General features: G+C 36.8%; 1 protein-coding gene across 5 annotated transcripts in view; it reads left to right on the forward strand.

Annotated features, from left to right (window-relative positions):
* LOC138701731 (uncharacterized) overlaps positions 1-22,125 on the forward strand; it is a 55,267-nt gene that overhangs the window by 17,743 nt on the left and 15,399 nt on the right. Inside the window, exons 1-2 of one of the 5 annotated variants that reach the window (XM_069828947.1) lie at positions 3,976-4,133; positions 19,718-19,991. In XM_069828947.1, coding sequence (XP_069685048.1) covers positions 19,722-19,991 — 270 coding nt within the window. In that variant the 5' untranslated portion in view covers positions 3,976-4,133; positions 19,718-19,721. Of the gene's footprint in view, positions 1-3,975; positions 4,134-12,403; positions 12,588-19,717; positions 19,992-22,125 lie in introns of those variants that run through there. The other 4 variants (XM_069828948.1, XM_069828949.1, XM_069828946.1 and 1 more) reach the window with 4 other exon arrangements.

Raw genomic sequence — 22,125 nt, forward strand, 5'->3', positions numbered from 1 at the left:
TCTGGCACATTTTGAACGTTGGCGTCACTGCAGTATAGTTGTGGGCGAGTCTACTGAGGCAATCGACGGGGGTGTATGATGCAAAGTACTGCCAGTTGGATCATTGTATGCACATCCTCGGGTCCAGTGATGTGATCGTTACCACAGATTTCCATATGCCAGAGAGTAAACAGAGTGGCTATGCGTTATGAAAAATACATAATGTGGGCCTTCAACTATAATTCGAACTCATTTTCAAACAAGCCTCAGTAACCACTGAACGTTTTCGGACACCCCTGGCCTCCCCCCCCCCCGCAACGCGGGGTCGGCGAGGGTGTAAGTTACGCCACTGGACGCAATGAAGGTGACGTTCAAAACGGCGCACCGTGTAGAGACAAAATCTTCATACATCTTAATTGAACGCTCGTTTTAAACTAAATTCTTTCAATATTCTTCCTAGATTGCATGTAAAATTGAACCGTGTAGATGCAGCTTTAGGATTTAACATGGGGAATCAATTATTTGTAAATACTATCTTCCCTGTGTGTTGCATTGGAAAATTTTACAAGGAAAAATGTTAAGGGACTTTAAATACATCGGAAATGCACCAACAACTATTTTATTTTTTTAATACGTAGATTCAGAGGAATTAATTAAAGTTCTAAAATATAATTTTACTTGCATTTAGCTTTTGCTTTTCCTAAAGTGTAAATAATTTTATTAAAAATTCATTTTGTGTTATTTCTGTCATGGTCCCATGAAACCTGACATGTAAAACTAGACGTTAAACACAATAGAAATAAAAAAGATGGGAGGGGGATTCGTGCGAATATAATACCGATAATTTGGTGGAACGTTTAAAATAGTTAGTGGTTGTGTGATATGAATATCAGATAACCGTAGGTCACCGCCATAGGCGACTTTGAACCGATATGACGAGAGTTATATTTCAATTTAGGAAAAATTTTACTTTTATAAAATTAAACCCAGCAGTTTCACTTCTACCTTACCGGTATTCCTATTTGTCCCGAGTAACCACTTACAGATCTTCCTTATACAGTGGCGGTTCGTGCCTAAAATGGCAAAAGGTTCACTACTTTTATGATATTAGATAGTTTTCCAACAATTTAAATAATATCTCATTTCAGAAAAATAAAAAAAATACTACAGTTCTTTAAAGTAGATAATTGCCTTAAAATGAGTTTGATGATGATCAATTATCTTTGAAATAACATAGCGATTTTTCCTTACGTTATCATCTGTCTTTCAATATTCTGCCTGAAAGCTGAGCTAAGCTGTTGCCTAATGTCTGCTCTTCTAAGCACTGATAAATCTAGGCAAGCATTCTTATGAGCAATAGACTTCTCATGCTTCTTTAATTTTCTTTGTCAAATGGCTTAAATCTGACACACCAGTGCATGTCCAGCTCGTATCTTTACTCTTAGCAAATAGCAGACATGGGAAACAAAATAATTTATTTGTAGATTTACAACCGCAAATCCAGCTGTTTCTTTCATATTTTTTTTACATTGAAAGCCTTGCAAGATGTCTTACCTCGGTTTGTTTGTGCTTGTTTTAAATCGAGTTAAGGTAACGGCCTTCCAAGCTTCTTTATTTTACACTTAGGGCGTGTCTCAAAGCTCAAATCCAAACTATACACTAGTGATTAGCAACTAGGTGACTTGTAAACTACACACTAGGGAGCTTTGGAAATGTATCCTTGAAACACGGCCTTCTTCATAGACTATTTTTCCAAAAACCATGACATCACGGTGCAGCACTGAATTAAGAAGGCAATGCCCTAATGCAGTTTCATTACGAGTTATGTGAAAAAGATAAGGGCGTAATATATTACAATAATGTTTAAAACATTCTACAGCAGGTACTAACAATGTCAGTGTTCAAAGTTAACGTGCTATTCTGCATTATATTTACATTACTTCACTTCCAAAACATTTTCAGATTTCATAACCTCAATTGATAATGAGGTATCCATGTTTGTTTAGTGAACAAGTTGGCAATCAAGCAAGCATTTTCGTTTACCAGCTACTACGGACTTGATTGCTATGCACTATGTAGTTTTGGATCATAACTTCTGACGTCACATCCGGCTATTTAGTCAACAATCTAGTTCACTTTAGCTGAAAATGTAGCTTTGAGACACGGCCTTATCTTCCAAGATTAAAACTGGAAAATTTGTTTGCAAAATTTATTGAATTCTAATAATTTTTTTTTTTGGAAACTAATACTGATCACACTCACAGATGAATATATTAAGACTAAAACACCAAGCAATACTAAATGGACATTTAACTGATTATAAGAGACCATTAATAAATACAACAATCAATAACAAACACGTACATGTGCTAAAAGCATGATCTCAGCTACAGATTGGATCTAACTTCCGGTTTGTATCACGAAGTCTTTCCATGTCGGCTGTCTCACGATCACGTGACTACAACTGCGCTGGTCCAAACACCAGCGCAACCACACGTTTGCCATGCAACATTCCCCTTTACCTCTCACCCCACACGCAAGTCCAGAAGCTGGCTCGGCAAGATTCAGAGGAGAAAATGAACCTTGGAAGAACTAGTAAGCATGTATTCGTTTATGTGTGCGATCTCTGCGGTTCATAGGTTTTCATACGACAAAAATAGATCAGAGCCGCAAGTAAACTTATTAAAAATGAGCAAGAAACAAAGAATGATACTTACTTACTGGCTTTTAAGGAACCCGGAGGTTTATTGCCGCCCTCACATAAGTCCGCCATTGGTCCCTATCCTGAGCAAGATTAATCCATTCTCTATCATCATATCCAACATCCCTCAAATCCATTTTAATATTATCTTCCCATCTACATCTCGGCCTCCCTAAAGGTCTTTTTCCCTCCGGCCTCCCAACTAACACTCTATACGCATTTCTGGATTCGCCCATACGTGCTATATGCCCTGCCCATCTCAAACGTCTGGATTTAATGTTCCTAATTATGTCAGGTGAAGAATACAATGCGTGCAGTTCTGTGTTGTGTAACTTTCTCCATTCTCCTGTAACTTCATCCCTCTTAGAACCAAATATTTTCCTAAGCACCCTGTGGTCGTGCCAGAGAATCAGTCCCATTCCGAGGCTTATTTGAAGGATTCGTAACAAGCTGTTTTTTTACGGTGATGGGTTGTTAGCCCTTCGCCCAACTCCCAAGCTGGAGGACCACCCCTCATCGGCTGTCCGCGACTGCTTATTCAATATAACAAAGAATGATAGTGTAAATTATAAATAAATTTATTTAAACAATTAAATTATTTTTCCTACGGGTTCTCTGAACCTTTGAACGCATAGAGATTCCACATAACACCAGATGCAACTTTCCCCTGTGAAAGAGGAGATCAAACCGTCGACCATCTTCTGCTCGAATGCTCCAAATACAACATGGAAAGACAAACATAACAACCAAGGGAGGAATTTGGCTACCAGATAGAAGAGACCTAACAAAAAGATTCTTAAAAGACTTTTGCAAATTTATGAATTCAATTGACTTCACAAACAATTAAAGTAGAATAGAACACAAAGTAGTAATAAGCATATATCTGTACATAGTGTAAATACATAAACGTAGATTAGGTAAGACAGAATAGGATTTATTAAGAAGAAAAAGCCAAATTGTACAAAGTACAACATTACTTAACTCAGGCATTCCATACAAATAGCGGCATAATACAAGCTTATATTGTAATTAGTCGACAATCAGGTATATGGTAGCTCATCAATCATCAACTTACACAACTGTAATTCAACTTAATATGCATCCCAGGCAATATAGACGTAAACCAGAACATGTAGTATTACAAACTGTAATGGAACATGTTGTTTAAATACGTTTCTAAAAAAAAAAAAACTAGGACGCACCGCCGCTGTCATTACATAATAAAGTGCTCTGATACTACTGCACCGCCACAGCACAGCGTGAAAGCACGCTGCTCAACTGTTTTATATTACAGTTTCGTACGTATTCACAGCCGACCTGTCGGTCGTTCAGTTTGGGTCAGTGCTCTAGTAACATACAAACGCGATTGACAGTTCCTGAATACTACACTGTTTTTTTTATTGAAGTTCAACAAGAAGTATTAAGTGCAAAGACTACATTAACCAAAAGATAAGTATGTATACTTTTAAATTAAGATATTAATTGTGTTAACATTGCAAAAGTAAAATTATTTACATCATGCCCTCCAGTGAATCCACTAATGCTAGTATAAGTAAAGCCATTCATTAATAGGTTCCAATGGAAAACTGATATATCAAAAAATTACACTGTGCATAGATTTTAAAGGAATTATATTGTGAAGAGGGGAGACATAACATTCGTAGGTTTTTGTAGAAAGTTTTCTATAGGAAGCTTGTGACATAAGTGTGCGGCTGTATAGTGACGACCTTATTGAAATAGTGATTATTATTATTATTATTATTATTATTATTATTATTATTATTATTATTATTATTATTCAGTCAACTGTCAGAAAACGGCCATTACTCATGAGACAATTGGACGGAGTTTCGCAATAATAGAACAACCGACAATTTGAAAAAAAAAATGAGATATTTGTACAAATCTGTTGATGGCAGACTAATTTAAATCGGGAAAAATCAAGAATGCGATGCTGCTATTTATAAGCAAAAATTCGTGCATTGCATAAAATTCATTCATTTATTTTGCTTTGAAATATTAATTCAACTGCTGGTCTGTTATTAAAAATCGGTTAGCCTTTTTTGGTATTGTTTGTGCTATTTTTTTTGTAATAGTGTAAATGTTATACATACTAGGTTCAAAAAGTTCCCGGAATTTGCTACTATCATAGAAACAACGTACCTTAAACACTATTCTACAGCATTCCCTTCAAAATAGTTGCCTTCCGCAACAACACACTTTTGCCAACGCGTGTACAGTTCCTGGAAGCAGGCTGGAAGCCATTTTGTGAAACCCGTCTTAGTGCTCTCGTCGCGTTTGCGATAACCTCTTCAGAATTGAATCTCCGTCCTTTCAGATGACTTTTCAGACGGGGAAACAGAAAGTAATCAGGTGGTGAGAGATCAGGAGAGTATGGTGGGTGATCCAAAGCAGTTATGTTGTGCCTGGCAAGAAAATTCTTTACAATAATTGCGCGATGAGCAGGTGCATTGTCATTCATAAGGAAACAGTTGTTTTCTACCCACTTTTCTGGACGTTTCCTTCTCACTGCGTCCCGGAGGCGACGGAAGATTTCTACGTACAATTCTTTCGTTACAGTACGACCTTCTGGAATTATCTCATGGTGGACGAGACCCTGAGAGTCGAAGAAAACTTCCAACATAACTTTGCCTTTGGAAGTGTCCCTAGGAAATTTTTGCTTCCGAGGAGATGTTTTCGATTTCCACTCAGATGACTGTCGTTTAGGGACTGGGTCGTACAAGTAGTACCAAGTTTCATCACCAGCAATAATTTTGTTTAAGAAATCACCATCTTCATCAGCCATACTGATCATGTCCCCAGCAAGAGTCATTCTTGTTTCTTTCTGTTCTGCCGACAACATTTTCGGAACTAACTTCTGAGACACGTAATGCATGTTGAGATGCTTGTGAAGAACATTGTGTACACTTCCGACTGATATTCCGACCTTTGCTGCTATCTCTTTTATGGTTTTACGTCGGTCGTCCCTCACAACATTACGCACACGCTGAGCGATTGCTTCATTTGTTGCAGTTGTTGGTCGGCCGCTGCGTACGTCATCTTTGATGCTATCGCGGCCACCAGAAAAGCGTTTATGCCAGGCATACACTTGAGCTGCTTCGCCATATGCTTCTTCCAACAATCTTAATGTCTCTGCAGGAGTTTTGTGTATCAAAACACAGAACTTGATGTTTGTACGTTGCTCTGTGGACATAATTACAAAATGCGACGAACAAACAAAACACTATGATAAACAATTGCCTACAACTCAAAACCAACTATCGCCATTATCAACACACTTAAAGAAAATGACATCATGAATGTTACCAACAAAACAAATGTATAATATCCCTTGTTATATATTAATACGAAAAATGGTAGTAAAATTCCGGGAACTTTTTGAACCTAGTAGTAATACTTCTTGAATAAAATGTTTTATAAAATAAAACAGATTTATTTCAATGGCCAATATCTAGAAACAGGTTTTTGGCGCTTTGGTCTATTATTGCGTAACTTCGGCCAATTATCCAGGAGTTAACGAGGTAGGGTGGCCAGTTTCTTTACCCTTCCATTGCATAGATCGCTGAGCAGTTAACATATTACACTAACAATAATTGTTCTTCTTCTGACACATACCGTCAAACGAGATGTATTTATTACCTGATAATAGGATGTACAGTACATATCAGCCAAAACTTCAATCAGAAGTAGATTATTATTATTATTATTATTATTATTATTATTATTATTATTATTATTAGGGAGGTGGGATATGAGACGGTTAGGCCTTCTGTACCCAAGGTTGCGGATTCGATCCCGGCCCAGGTCAATGGCATTTAAGTGTGCTTATATGCTACAGACTAAAGTCAGTAGATTTACTGGCATGTAAAAGAACTCCTAAGCCGGAAACACATTATTGCCACGGCATGTGTTCTCCTATGAGATCATATAAGTTGGAAGGCACGTGCTGTGTCGCGTTGTGTGCACATTATCGCCACGCCATGCCACTTCACACTTAACTTAAAATCTGTTCAGTCGCTATTTTATTCAGTAGCTTTCTGTAGCAGAGATGGAAGGTGAATGGGTTAGTAGTTCCAGTAGTTCTTCAGAGTTTGAAGAAGACATCGAAAATGCTCTGGTTGATGCGGATTATAAATTTATTACAATTGATGTAGGCTCTTACGGCAGAAACAGTGATGGGTGTGTTTTTGCTAATTCACGCTTTGGGAAAAAACTGGAATCTAATACTTTAAATGTGCCACAAAATGCTCCATTAGTTGAAAATGGGGAGCCACAACCACACACAATTGTTGGGGATGAAGCATTTCCACTAAAAAAATATTTTTTGCGTCCATATGGCAGGCACCATTTAGATGAGACGAAGCAAAAGAGACTTTCAACTATAGACTTTCCCGAGCGAGAAATGTGGTCGAGAATGCATTCGGAATTTTGACTGCTCGTTGGAGAATTTTTCGAAGATATATGGAGGTACAACCGAACATGGTCGATAGAATTGTACTTGCGTCAAGCTGCCTGCATAATATGCTATGTAAAGACAATATGTTTGAGCCTGATGTGCAGGCACTTTCACTACCAACCTGTGCCCTAAGAAACCTAGACCACTTGAGAAGAAACAGTACACACGAGTCTTTTCAAGTGCGAGAAAACTTCAAGGAATATTTTAATTCTCTAGGCTCAGTGCCTTGGCAATTAAATGTTGTTCGTCGAGGTAGATCGCAAAATTAAGATTAATGTCTACAGTACAGCTGTTGTAGTCATTGTTAATATGCACTTTTATGTGTATTGTCGCATCTACACTGATGTACCTCCTAAAATAATAATAATAATAATAATAATAATAATAATAATAATAATAATAATAATAATAATAATAATAAAATAGTAGTAATAATGAGGTTAAGTTGAATCGATGATTTACTTATGGCCCATGATGGGATGAAATCGATCAGTAAAAAACCTCGCATTTTTTATACTCAATGTATCACTGTTCTCTACGTACAAAAAAAGTTTCAATGTATTTAGAAATTTTAAGGTCAATTTTCTCTATATTTCGTTTGATTTGAGATGGAATAGCTCTTGGAAATAAGTTAACATACAGTACTCACCGCTTATATTCATCTCTCTTCCTATTTCCTCCCGAGCTTCTTTTCTCATGTTTAAGTCTCTGTAATTGGATGACTTAAAATTATACATAAATTCATATTGCCTTACTTTTTCAATGATATATTCCTCCATAATGAACCTGCACGTGCTCTCCACCGTCCAACAATGTCCGGTGCGACAGAAAATCTAAACGTGATGGTACAAGTGCTACACAGGAGAGGACGTGGCGTCCGTGGCGTGGGAACAGTGTGATTCTAAGCAACGTAAATAAATGGAGAAAACGAATACCACACATTGAATGCAGAACGTGACAGCACAGGAAATCACATTTCGTGCCGTGCCGTGGCAATAATATGTTTCTACCTCTAAGGAACAAAATTCCGGTGCACCGGCGACGCTGATATAACCTCGGCAGTTGCGAGCGTCGTTAAATAAAACATAATTTAAAATTTATATGATGCGGTTAAACGAGCGCTGAGATAGTTTCCTTCCCAATTCCCACACCTTAAGCTGTCTCCTATGTAATACTAAAATAACTTAGGTGACTAAGTTTCATGCTAGTGTAGTCTTAGAAAAAGTTTCGTCGCACAGACACAGACAAGTTCCAGAAAGCAGGCAGTGCGCATGATCAGACACACGACGAAACAAAACTAATTTTATTGCCTAAACTAGTAGTTATCTTGTGAACCAGGTCGCTCATCTTCTGATCAAGTGCACTGCCTCCTTTTTGGAACTTATAAAGTATCTTCTTTCTACGACTGTACACTCAGGCTATACCTTGCATATACCAATCTGTGACAGATTAGGTTAGATCAGGTTATGTTAGTTTAGGCTTTCGTTATGCCTTGCGTATACGAATCTCAGCAGGATTTTAAAAATCTGGTTACTTTTGTTGTAATGTCAATACGAGCTGGCGTAATGACCGACGTGTAAACGGAGTTACAGTATAGAAATGTCGTGTCTATTTCGTTAGTATGTGTTGTGCTTCACTCTATTCCAGTGTTTATTGAATTAATACAAGTTTTGCGTTCTTCACATTACATCGCATCGTGTGTTTTATGTCCCTACGTTTCTTTCCTTCACTAGAAATCACAACGTTTGCACTTCCATTACCACGTACCTCTCATTTCAAAAGTAATTTACCACATTTCCCAACAGTTTCCTTTCTTTCAAATATTCCCTATAAAACCCTCAACTTTTGAAAACCATCTCCGCAAAAAATTCCTTACAAATTCGACCATTTTCACGTCCAACATCACCAGAACTACCTCAACGCTCGACTTTCCTAAGATGCTAGGGACTGAATAAAGGCTGGTTCACAATAAACCGGGAACAAAAACTACAACGAGTACGAGAACGGAAATATTGTTAAAATAAATTCATTTAAATGTATTCACAATTAACTATTGTAAATGCTCACATTTAAATACATTCATTTTAACATTATTTCCGTTCTCGTTTTTGTTGTCGTTTCCGTTTCCGGTTTATTGTGAACCAGCCTTAAGTCTTGCTCAGGATAGGGGCCGATGGCGGGCTTATGTGAGGGCGGCAATGAACCTTCGGATTCTCTAAAAGATATCTGTAAGTAACAGAGGCGCCGGTATAAAGAAAACATTCCCCCCAATAACTGAAAATGTAAGTTACAGAATAATAAGAGTTATCCGTCAAAACACATTACACTCAGTACACTGCTAGGATAATTCAAAATGTAGGTTCTTTAAAAAAAAATATATATATATATATATATAATTAAGCATTACTTTCTGTCCAAAGATTGAAATTACAATTAACGTTAACGTTATTCATTTCGGATATTAAATGTTTTGGCAGTTAACATTTAACACTATTACGTTACGTGTAGGCTTAAACTTACAGGCCTACTGTATGTAGGCTACCTTAATTGCGTCCATGTTACGTTTTTGCATTATCCTGAAGGGGGTAGATTGTTCGACTGGTCTTATCAAATTCTTCTATATTGCAAACGTGTCCCTGCTGATTTCCTTGTGCATTATCAAGATTCAGTCCATTAGCAAGATATTGATGACAATTTGAAATTGCTATGGCATTGAGATGTGTTTGTTCCATTGTAGATCGCAGGTGTTGTCAAAAATAATCGAATAAACTTGACGAGTTCTGGTAACATATAAGATATTTTTTCTCCTTTAAAAATCAAGAACACAGGCAAAACTTTTAAAAGTTAATGAGGTGACTTCTGCTCTATGTATATCTAGTAGCGTGTCATGATGCAATATCAATCGTTCTAATGTCTCGGAAATTGAAAAACTCGCTCTGTTCGTTTTTTCAAACTTTTCCTCGATTTCGTAAAAAGCATTTCCCAACCTTACATCGTAACATACTATTATCGCTGTATGACCCCCTTACATTTAGAAAGGCCTTGAACAAGCACGTAACGTAAGGATGATAAAATTTTGATAAGGACAATTGAGCCGTACCTGTTAAGTTCTTCGAACAAAATTTTACAGAAATCAGGATAAACTGTCATTGTTTCTAAATTTGCTTTTCTGTAATTTCTTTGTTTAGGTAGTTTTACTTACTTACAAATGGCTTTTAAAGAACCCGGAGGTTCATTGCCGCTCTCGCATAAGCCCGCCATAGGTCCCTATCCTGTGCAAGATTAATCCACTCTCTATCATAATATCCCACCTCCCTCAAATCCATTTTAATATTATCCTCCATCTACGTCTCGGTCTCCTCAAAGGTCTTTTTCCCTCCGGCCTCCTGACTAACACTCTATATGCAATTTTTGGATTCGCCCATACGTGCTACATGCCCTACCCATCTCAAACGTCTGGATTTAATGTTCTAATTATGTTAGGTGAAGAATACAATATTTGCAGTTCTGCGTTGTGTAACTTTCTCCATTCTCCTGTAACTTCATCTCTCTTAGCCCCAAATATTTTCCTAAGGACCTTATTCTCATACACCCTTAATCTCTGTTCCTCTCTCGAAGTGAGAGTCCAAGTTTCACAACCATAAAGAACAACCGGTAATATAACTGCTTTATAAATTCTAACTTTCAGTTTTTTTGAGAACAGACTGAATGACAAAAGCTTCTCAACCGAATAATAACAGGCATTTCCCATATTTATTCTGCGTTTAATTTCCTCCTGAGTGTTACTTAGGCTATGTTTGATATTGTTGCTCCAAGATATTTTAATTTTTCCACCTCTTCAAAAGATAAATTTCCAAATTTTATAGGCCTATTTCCATTTCGTAGTATGTTCTGGCAACGGGACATAATCATATACTTTGTAATGAATTTAAATATTATTATAGTCACAATCATGCCATAGTATGAAAGAAAAATTTCACAACCTCGATGAAGATCGTAAGATGAAGATTACATTTGTAAAGTTTCTTTCCAGCCATAAGCAGTGCTGACTAAGATCAGACGTTATGGACATTACTCTATAACAGAGTCGCCAATATGAAAGGATAATTCCGAGCCTTTGGCTTGAGACGAACTCGATAGCTCAGTGGTAGAGCGCCTGACCGGAAAACAGGAAGTCGCAGGTTCGATTCCTGCTCGAGATTGTGAAATTTTTCTTTCATACTATGGCATGATTGTGACTATAATAATATTTAAATTCATTAATATGTCACATCAACGGACGTGTATACGTCACCAAACATCGTAAGATGAAGATTATATACTTTGTCTTCTCGGAATTTACTTCCAAACCTATCTCTTTACGTGCTTCAAGTAAAATTCCCGTGTTTTCTCTAATAGTTCGTAGATTTTCTCCTAACATTATTCACATCATCCGCATAGACAAGCAGCGAATGTAACTTCAAACCCTCTCTGTTATCCTGGACTTCCCTAACGGGATATTCTAGAGCAAAGTTGAAAAGTGAAGGCGATAGTACATCTCCTTGCTTTAGCCAGCAGTGAACTGAAAAAGCATCAGATAGAAACTGGCCTATACGGACTCTGCTGTACGTTTCACTGAGACACATTTTAATTGAACTAGTTTCTTGGGAACACCAAATTCAATAAGAATATCATATAAAACTTCTTTCTTAACCGAGTCATATGCCTTTTTGAAATCTATGAATAACTGATATACTGCGCTCTTATACTCACATTTTTCTCCAATATCTGTAGAATATAAACAATCTGATCAATAGTCGATCTATTAAGGCTAGACCACACTGATGATCTCCAATAATTTCATCTACATATGGAATCGAAAGAATATTGGACAAAATGTTGTACAAAATCAACAAAAGTGATATTCCTTGAAAGGTACTACAGTTAGTCTTTTCCTCCTATGGACTTCTTCCATTGGTAAAATTTCCTTTTCCCAAACAGCAAGTACAGTACAAGCTTATAAATTTCCTACGGCATGCAAATTATAACACAGTAAAGCTTGCAAAATTACTGGAAATCAAATATTCTCACTTTTCGTTCGCGACAAAATGAAATTAAAAAGAAGAGTTGACAAAGTTCCGGAAAATATCAGTTTTTTTTTTTTCTCGGGAAACGGGAGATTGCATTTCATTCTGGAGGCTCCCGGCTTCCTGGCAGGCTGGCAGGCATAAATATGTAGTGGCTTTTTGCAAGTAAAGTTGGCAATTCTGTTTCCATGACAGGAACATTGGTGGTGTCATGATCTTTATCTTGCGACTCGTATACTAGAACCAGCTATCGGCGGGCGCGACACAGCTCGCTTTGCGGAAAGTTACACTTCATCGCGTCATCTTGCCAGACGTGTTTGTTGTAAGTAGAGGTCGTTGGACTCGTGATTCATTCATCCCGAGTGTAAGTATTTCGAAAAGTTATATTTCATTTGGAGCTTTGAGTTTAGTATAGGATCACTACACGTAGGTGGAGATCCAGAAGGTGTCATGGAACAAATAATGGAATATATTACCAGTTACGAAATAACGGAAAATCTTGTGATTTGTAGAAAGATTATGGTTCCGTGACCGAAGTGAGTAGGTGATTGTTTCCTCTATGAATGTCTACACTTTTCTCTGACACATAGATCTGTCCTGTGGTGCGATTTTTTGGAATGTTCGTACCTTGTCATATACTGGGTGAATATATTATTGAGAAATCATTAAGTCGGAGGGGTCGAGGTTGTTGCTACTAATAATTCTATCCTCGAATACTGTACGAAATGAGTCCATAGAGTCGTCGGATGTATGTGCTATCGCAGAATCATGTTGGAAAGAAAGAGTGCTTTTGTTTTTTCCCCCTGATTTACATCTTTGGGGAACTTTAAAAGACGAAGTGTACAAAAATAATCCAAAAAGTCCAGACAACCTGTAAAAATGAAATACATTGCCTGCATTTCTCAATGGGAACCGCAGCGAGTGATGTGTGGTGTGGCAAGTGTTTGGAACAAGAAAGGAGACAGTTTCAGCATTTTCCTTCTTAATTTGGGTGAATGATGTTTTAGCTGCTTATATTTAGCATATTTAGTAATATTTTACATTAATAGTTTGTGATGTATCGAATTACCGATAATGCCCGGCGTATCATTGTTAGCAAGCTCTCTGCGTATCCGAAGAATGCGAGCGGTTGGGCCGAGAGCCAGGTTGCTGCGTTTCGATTTTTCTACAATCTATTCATGCAGAAAATAAAAACATTTTTCCCGATATTTTTCCGGAAAATTTTCCACTTGCACATACATTGCTTATTCAGTATTCACATTAGCCACCAGCTTATCAAAAGCAGTGTTGCCAGCCATGAAAAAAATATAGTTAGATTGCAACACTGATCGAAACCAATCATTCGTTCTTTTCTTCTTTGTCTCCCGTTTGTTATACTTCTTTCTCGCTGCTCGCTCAGCGCTTTCGGCTTGTCATATTTCAATAAAAACGCAACAATGCATTTTTCAAGGAAAGTTTAATAACATAAATGTCGATATTATAATAACACAGTCTAGTATTATCGCCGCGCTCTCATGGTTAACATTCGGCAGGTTTTTGAGCGGCCTCGTGCATAACATTCGGCAGATCTTTGAAATTTAATTGCATTATTGTTTTCAATTTCTTATGTCGCCGCTCCATTCACTCGCCTCAATTTCAATATTGCAACCAATAAGCTGCTTCCATTATTAAATGACACCTACTTGTCTAATCCACGTGGACTAAAACCGAGGTTGCAATGTCTTGTGCTGAGGACGAACATTAAGGTATGTGATTAAAAATTATTATTAAAGAGTTATTATTAAGACTTAAGAATGTCAACGTACTCGTCTATGAAATACGAGTAATAATAATAATAATAATAATAATAATAATAATAATAATAATAATAATAGCCATGTAACAATATAACTAGTCATTCTTATCGAGGAAGTAGACGTGACAACGTGACGCTTAGAGTGAAACCTACAGAGCAACAGTCAGTCGGCAAAATTATGTTTTAAAAGCACACCGCGCGGTATTGTATGATGCCGACATGTTAACTATGAGGCCGCGGCGATAATATATACAGTCACGAAACTTCAGTTGTTGAGGTTACTAGGAACAATAGATTGTGCCGGTACTATTTCGCATTGTCTGTGATGAGGCGATAGTAGCGATCCTAGTGGTTAGCAACTATCTATGGATGCATATTCCCTACGTATTGACCTTCGTGACTGTATATAATAGACTGTGATAACAGTATATTATGAAACTAGTTTAGAATATCGTACTTTATGGCATGAGTCCATTTTTTAGGGAACGAGCGAGATGAATTTCCTAACTTTGACGAATACAATAACTGTATAACCTTATAAACGCGTTTCATACGTTATTTTTTGTATGATAGAACCATAATAATTAATAAAGAAATAACATCAGATTTGTAATCTATACTAATAATAAATCTGTAGCCGAAATTTTTCTGGTAATTTTCGATTTTCCAAAAATAATTGGTCGTAACATATATAATTAACCACCCTGAAACCGAAAATCGCTTTTTTGACATTTTTGTTTGTATGTCTGTCTGTATGTTTGTTACCTTTTCACGCGATAATGGCTGAACCGATTTATATGAAAATTGGAATATAAATTAAGTTCGTTGTAACTTTAGATTTTAGGCTATATGCCATTCAAATTACTTTATTTAAAAGGGGGTTATAAGGGGGCTTGAATTAAATAAATCGAAATATCTCGCTTATTATTGCTTTTTGTGAAAAATATTACATAACAAAAGTTTCTTTAAAAATGATTTCCGATAAGTTTTATTCTTTACAAAATTTTGATAGCACTGATATTTAATGAGATAAATGAGTTTTAATATTAAAATAACGCCATCTAAGACGGTGCAATGAATTAAGAACAAATGACTTCGTCTATAAGGGGCCTTGGACAACAACAATCGAAACAGGGGCCTTGGACATTAACAATCGAAAGCTATTAAACATAGCCTACAGAGAATGTTTCTGTGTTAGTATGAAGTAATATTAGAAGCTAAATTAGCCGATTTGTATAATTAATTATTATTTCACCATTGGAAAGTGTAGTTTCTCTAGATGGACATAATGCTATAATGTTATTACAGTAACGTCTGAGTAAATCGAGGACAGGTAAGATTAAAATAGCTTCTTATGCACAGAAAATTTGATAGGCTATTTTGTACATTCGTTTTCTGTATTTCTTAAAATAATATTTATGTACACTAATTTTAATCTCAGAGAATTAACGAACAACGAGAGTGTATTGATTTAGTATGCAGTAATATTATGTTAGCTTAGCAATCCATTATTTTATAATTCAAATTTTAACTATGCTCAATTGAATCGTTTTAAAATACATAAAATATATATGCAATAAATGCAATGCAAAAAAATTGGGTAATGAGCGAAGCAGATTATATTGCGCTGTTGTAAAAGTTGTTCCCTGGATCAAACGTCCTATTTTAATTATGTAATTACTTTATATTTATTTCTAACAGGTGCAGCGGAGCGCACGGGTACGGCTAGTAATTAATAAAGAAATAACATCAGATTTGTAATGATGAATAATTTGATATCATTGTATATGAAGAAAGAAGTTACTATGACAACAATAATGTATTAAATTAGCATTGGCAAATCGTTTCATAATATTAACTTTTTGGTACGGTTTGCGGACCTTTCGTCCACTACCTTTTGTCTACAATTTATTTCGTCCATTATCTTTCGTCCACTCACTTTCGTCGACGTTCTCTTGTCCACAACCGATTGGTCCATACAATTTACGTCCATCCATATATTTTGTCCACATCTTTTATGTTCACAACCTTTCGTCCATCTTGGAATAGATCTGCAGGCAGTGACTGTCACCGAGATGCCGCAATGTTGCTTGGGCTATCATTTTTACCTTTACAAGATGTTTTCGAAATATTTGCTGTTGTGGTAGAAAGAGCAACAGAAGAGATTGAAGAAATTATAGAATCGTGGAAAGTGTTTATGTAACAGGGATTCGTCGAAGAGACAGGAGGAGGGGGCGCAATGCAAGATTTACACCGGAAACATGGAATGTGTACGAAGCAGTCTTGAGTGGGGAGCAGAGGACTAACAATGTCGTCGAAGGTTGGCATAGTAAATTTCAAAAACTCATGGTTGTTCATCATCCCAGCATTTGAAAGTTTTTGGAAATCTTGCTGAATGAACAGGGATCAAATGGGCAGCTGATTACTCAATATTGTTGGGAGGACACACGCAAGCCCGTGCACCATTAAGTCAGACATATTATGCCAATAATCATGAAATAGTTACACGGTATGAAGACTACGAGAACGACGGCCGGCTGGAAACATATCTGAGAGGAATTTCATGTAGATTAAAAATTAACTGCTGAAGTTCTTCAAAAAGAAGAAAATGATGACTAATCATGTTTATAATACAAACAGTATGTACATTCAACAACACATCTAAATTTAAATAGCCTAAATAACATTTTCACCAAATAAAATATGTTTCATGTCATATATTTTTTTTGCCATAGTGGATGAAGCATGAGAATGGACTAAATGGTCAGTGGACAAAACTTAATGGACGAATCATGAAATACTGGATGTTCAGTTCAAAGTGTGTCATGGTTCACTGTATGCCGTCATGTGGCTAGTCGTTGAGCCTAGAGAATTCAATCATCCTACACTTCCACAGAGGCGTATTACCTATGTGCCAGAGAAGTTGCCTAGTAAGTACGGCGTTCATTCTGAAGAGTACCTGCCGATACGTATGGTAACGCTGGTAGTGGCAGGAATGTGAACTGTTTGGAAACACGTACTGAGGTAAGTTTTTTCTTACTATCGGGATATGTGGAGAGGGTCAAGACGATTACTTACGTATTCGTTGATATTAACTTGGACGATCAACATGGACACGGAGCATTTGATTTGTGTTGTGGAATGTTGCAACCGATGATAAATACCCTGCGTACGACTTGCCCGCGCAAAACACAGTTCGAAAGAGGTTATGGTAGCACACAGACCGTACAGACCGCCATCTGTTGCTACGACGTTCAAGTTATACCGTACACGTTCTCAAGTTCAGATTGAACGCCTTGAATAATAGGCAACTTCTCTGACAAAAAAGCTGAAACTCGCTTCAAATCGCTGACTCACAACAGTGACGTCATGACACATTTTGAAATGAACACCCAGGTGGACAAAAAAAAAAGTGGAAGAAACGTAGTGGACCAAAGGCCCTATAACGTTTGTTACAAATTATGCCTTCTAAGTAGAAGTCATGACGTTTTAGTTGGCATGGTAAAATTTTACGGCCCTGGTACAATAATGTGAAATATTATGCACGATTTTGACTAACGTTGAAGACTGTTTATAATGCTGGAGTACAAAAAATAATTAATTAAAATAATGATCTGTACGGATGTTGAGGACAACATTAATGTTGTTTGTTCGATAAAAGAAAGGCATATTCTTCCAAACATGATGCATCACAATTTGGAATAAAATGGCAGTGAATTTGAGAAAATTTCTATGATTGCGGGTGAAGCTATACAATAATAATAATAATGATAATTATTATTATTATTATTATTATTATTATTATTATTATTATTAGGGTAATGGAATTAAGATAAATACAATTTGCTGTAAGATTTCAGAGAGTCTAATGAACGTAACAAAATAAACTTAGAATCAAAGATGATGATGATGATGAATGATGATGATAACCAGAGCTAGGAAGTTCGTACAAAAGCAGTAGATTTCAGTTGAGTACAGCGAGGAGTATATTGTCCGCGCAACTTATCTAGGCACTTGGGTTCCCTAGTGCTATCTCGCTGCCCCTCTCCTTCCCTCTCCTACCACGCTACCGCTACAAGCAACCTCGCTACAGCCCGCTACCCCGCTTTTAGCTGCCCAGATAAGTTGCGCGAACAGTAGATATCGCCACGCTTCACCCTGCTCCCGCTCGCTACAGACGATACACAGAATGTTCACATAAATAACGCATAGTGGCATTCTATGGATCTGTATAGAGTCGTCAATCGTTTGAGGAATATTGTTAATTTATATTAATATTTTAGGTTCTGAACAAAGTGAGCTATTCTGTTATTATTGTATTATTCACGTAATGTTAATATTATGCATGATTCCAAAAAAGTAAACTCATCTGTTATTAAATAATTATGCACACAGGAGTGTGTAACACTTTTATTTTTTCCCCCCGATTATTCTTCGTTAAATGTTGACGTCTTGTGCTGCTATGCATTCGGTTGCGTTACAGTCCAAGTTCAACATCAGAATTACGATACGAACTTCCTAGCTGCCATTACAATAGAAATGAAAAATTTTTTTCAAAACAATTATGGGTTTAATATTATGTCACATACGAGACACGCTATTAGATTCACAAAATAGTTGTTCACCTGATGATAGTAAGATATATACTGTATCATATTTCAGATTTTCTCCAGTAACGTCTTGTGACGTAGAACGAAAATTTTCAGAGTACAAATTTTTTTTTTCTCGCTTCGCTCGTGGATTTAACGGCAAATCTCAGGCCTCTTGTGACATTACTATAGATAAAATGAAAATGTTCGTTGTTATTTGTTATAATGAGGCTAGAATCATAATTGTATACTTCGTATGTTATTTTTAGATGTAGGCCTATGGTAAATTAGGCACAGATGCATTATAGGGGCCAATCTCCTTATTGGCTGAATGGTATGAATGCTATTATCGATATGTATTGTTTATATAATAGACATAAAATATGTTGCCAACTTCTAAATTAAGTCAGTTTTATATTGTTGACTTGTAGCCTACTTCAAAATGGAAATAACTGCAGTAATGGTAAAATATATTTTCCCTGGACCACAAATATAATACAAAGTGACTAAAATCACATCAGTAGTAACAAACTGTTTAAATTTTTCTATTTAATTTTTTAATTTGGTAACATTTAATGCTTATCGAATATCGAATACTAAAAACTCTAATCGAACCATTACTTCCGCTGACCTTTTTTGCGTATATGTGTGATGGGTGACCCCTATAATGCATCTGTTCCGTAAATTATTTTAGATTCTGATTTACGAAGTTTATAATTACAAATTATTATTTTTTATATTATTCGTTTATTATTTTCTTGTTCTAAAGCTGTGAACGATTGGAGCACATGTTTAGTTATACCTTATTTTATTTCAAGGAGTGCAGTTCGGTGTTCAAAGGAGCCACCGAACTGTACTCCTTGAAATAAAATAAGGTATACCACCCGGCTGTACATGTTTGTCGTTCTGGTTCACTGACATTGAGAGATGCGCTATTACTTTTTATTCTGTAGAGATATAGTTCAAGCTCACACAACTTAACAGTTTTGGCACCAACTTTTCCTAGCTCTGGTGATAACATCGCTCAACTTAGGGGGGGGGGGAAAGAATAGTTGTCATGACCTATGCCCCAGCCTTGGTATTTTCGTTCATTACTTTCAATGTTTTCAGGAAGATGGCACCTCGTGTATGGGCAGAGAGTGAGGACAAGAAATTTAAATGGGTGACATTGGAGTCCAAACATCTTCGAGCAGCTTTGTCGGTCATGAGGACATCTTTCTTCGTGAACGAAACAATAAGCGTTGTAGTTGAAATGTCACAGAGCGAGAAGAGCTGTCAGCAATTTGAAGAATTTCTGAGCGCCATTGCGGAGGATGGAGTATCTGTGGTTGCAATTGATACAGAGACTGATACCGTCGTGGGAGTAGCATTGAATAAAATTCAGGTAAACAAATTATATCCGAACTTCAAATTAAAGCATTTTATGCTCGATCATGCCGAAATGTAGTAATTATACACTTGGTAGTAGCCCTTTAATGCACGTCATTAAAGCATACCTATTCATTATAATTCAGTTGTTCAGCCAATGAGAAATCACCATTGTACCATTATAAAACCGCAAGTATCGATTATTCTCGGATATGCAATCGAAAGACAATTAGCGAAAAGTCACGGAGGCTGGAAATCCAATACTGTCGCAGAAGGTTATGTTCTGTTACTATAATAATTAGCGTTAATTGTCAATAATATTCAAATAAATTCAATTTGTCATCTCGTTTTTCAATTCTAAATCAATTTCCAGGTTATATCAAGACTAATCTTCATGTTATTCTCTAGATTATATCAAGGTTAATTACATTCGTGCCTCGGAAAAAATCAATACTTTCGCGTCTATGCACATCTCACAATTCAGGTCAGTTCCGCTCCTCACTTACATAACCATAACATGAATACTTATGAATAATTTCAAGTTAGAAATATGGTCGAGCATAAAAAGTCGTATGAAACTTGCCTATAATGATAATTTTCATACGAGCGTCTTAATTACTACCATTATAGGCTCGTTGCATACTGTACTATTTTTTAATTTAAAATAATACATTATCGGAAATATACCTTTGGGTATTCCACGATGTCCTCGACTAGAACTTAACATTTCGAATGTCTTGGAACTAAATTGTAAATTATGTTTTGTGTAACAACGCTCGCAACTGCCGAAGTTATATCAGCGTCACCGGTGTGTCGAAATTTCGTTCCGCATGAGTTCTTTTACATGCCAGTAAATTTACTGACATGAGCCTGTCGCATTTAAGCACACTTAAATGCCACAGGCCTCGGCCGGGATCGAACCCGCGACCTCGAGCAGAGAAGGCCAGCACTCTACCGACTGCGCCATCCAGGCCGATGTTTTGGAACTACATACAGATTCCATCATTAGAGCAAATAAGTACAGTCAGACAGGTTGCCTACTCTTTTGTGCTCGTTATGTCTAGCTACTCCAAACAATAGAGTTGAAATGTCTAGAAATGATGTTTCTCCATTTTCTATATGTATTTCTCCTCAGTTCACACGCACGCGCGCGCACTCTCCCCCCCTTCTCTCTCTCTCTCTCTCTCTCTGTCTCTCTCGGGTTGCGACAGGAAGGTAACTAACCGGCTGGTTTGTTTCCGGACTGACATTACCGCAATTGGGACAGTGATAAGGTTCAGGAACCGTCCGTAACTATCGTGAGCATGCGCAGTACAGAAAAAGCATTCCAGCACAATCCGAAACAGTCCTGAACGGGAAACATGTACTGCAGTCGGGCGTTCCAACAAACTTTTAACACCGGTTCGGAACGGTCAGAAGTGGTCAGCGGATTGAGGCATGTACTGATGAGTGCGTCTCTCGCACATGCGCATAGGCTCACCAACGTCACCTGGATACTGTAGAAAGACAATATAATCTTCCATCAATGAGATTAAGATAGAAAGTAACAGTGCTGACGAATAATAAAACTAGAGATGTAGTTTAAATTTTCTCTAAAGGAAAGAAAATAAAAATTATTTGAGTATTAAAATAGTTAATTACAATTTCAACATGAAACTTTGATTAAAAGTATAATAAATAACGTACATAAATTAACAATGAAAAAATAACTATTTTTAGATGAGAGTCTCCCAGTACACGACATTGAATTACCGGAATTCTTGCCTTCCATATTTTTGTCTTTTTTTATAGAAAATTATCGAAATTCTATTTTCTGCAATTTGAATTAGATGCGAAACGATGATAATTAAGCATACCGTTCTTAGCAAAGACGATCACAGTTAAAGCATCTCTGGATTTAGTACATAACGATCCGTGAAAGTGTTCCAACAGCGTCCAGTCCGTTTCAATCCCATAGCAGATGCTCAACCAGCTCAACTAGCGCATGCGCATAAGACGGTACAGGAAACGTACATGAACACTGATCCATGAACCGCTTGTTGGAACGAACCTAGGATTCATTGTATTCACTCAATAAATAAAAAGAGAAGAACGGACGTTTTACACGTTATTTCAATAGTTATTTCCGTATATCATATACTTATTTAATT

This window comes from Periplaneta americana, chromosome 6 (genome assembly GCF_040183065.1).
Source record: "Periplaneta americana isolate PAMFEO1 chromosome 6, P.americana_PAMFEO1_priV1, whole genome shotgun sequence".
Taxonomy (NCBI): Eukaryota; Metazoa; Arthropoda; class Insecta; order Blattodea; family Blattidae; genus Periplaneta; species Periplaneta americana.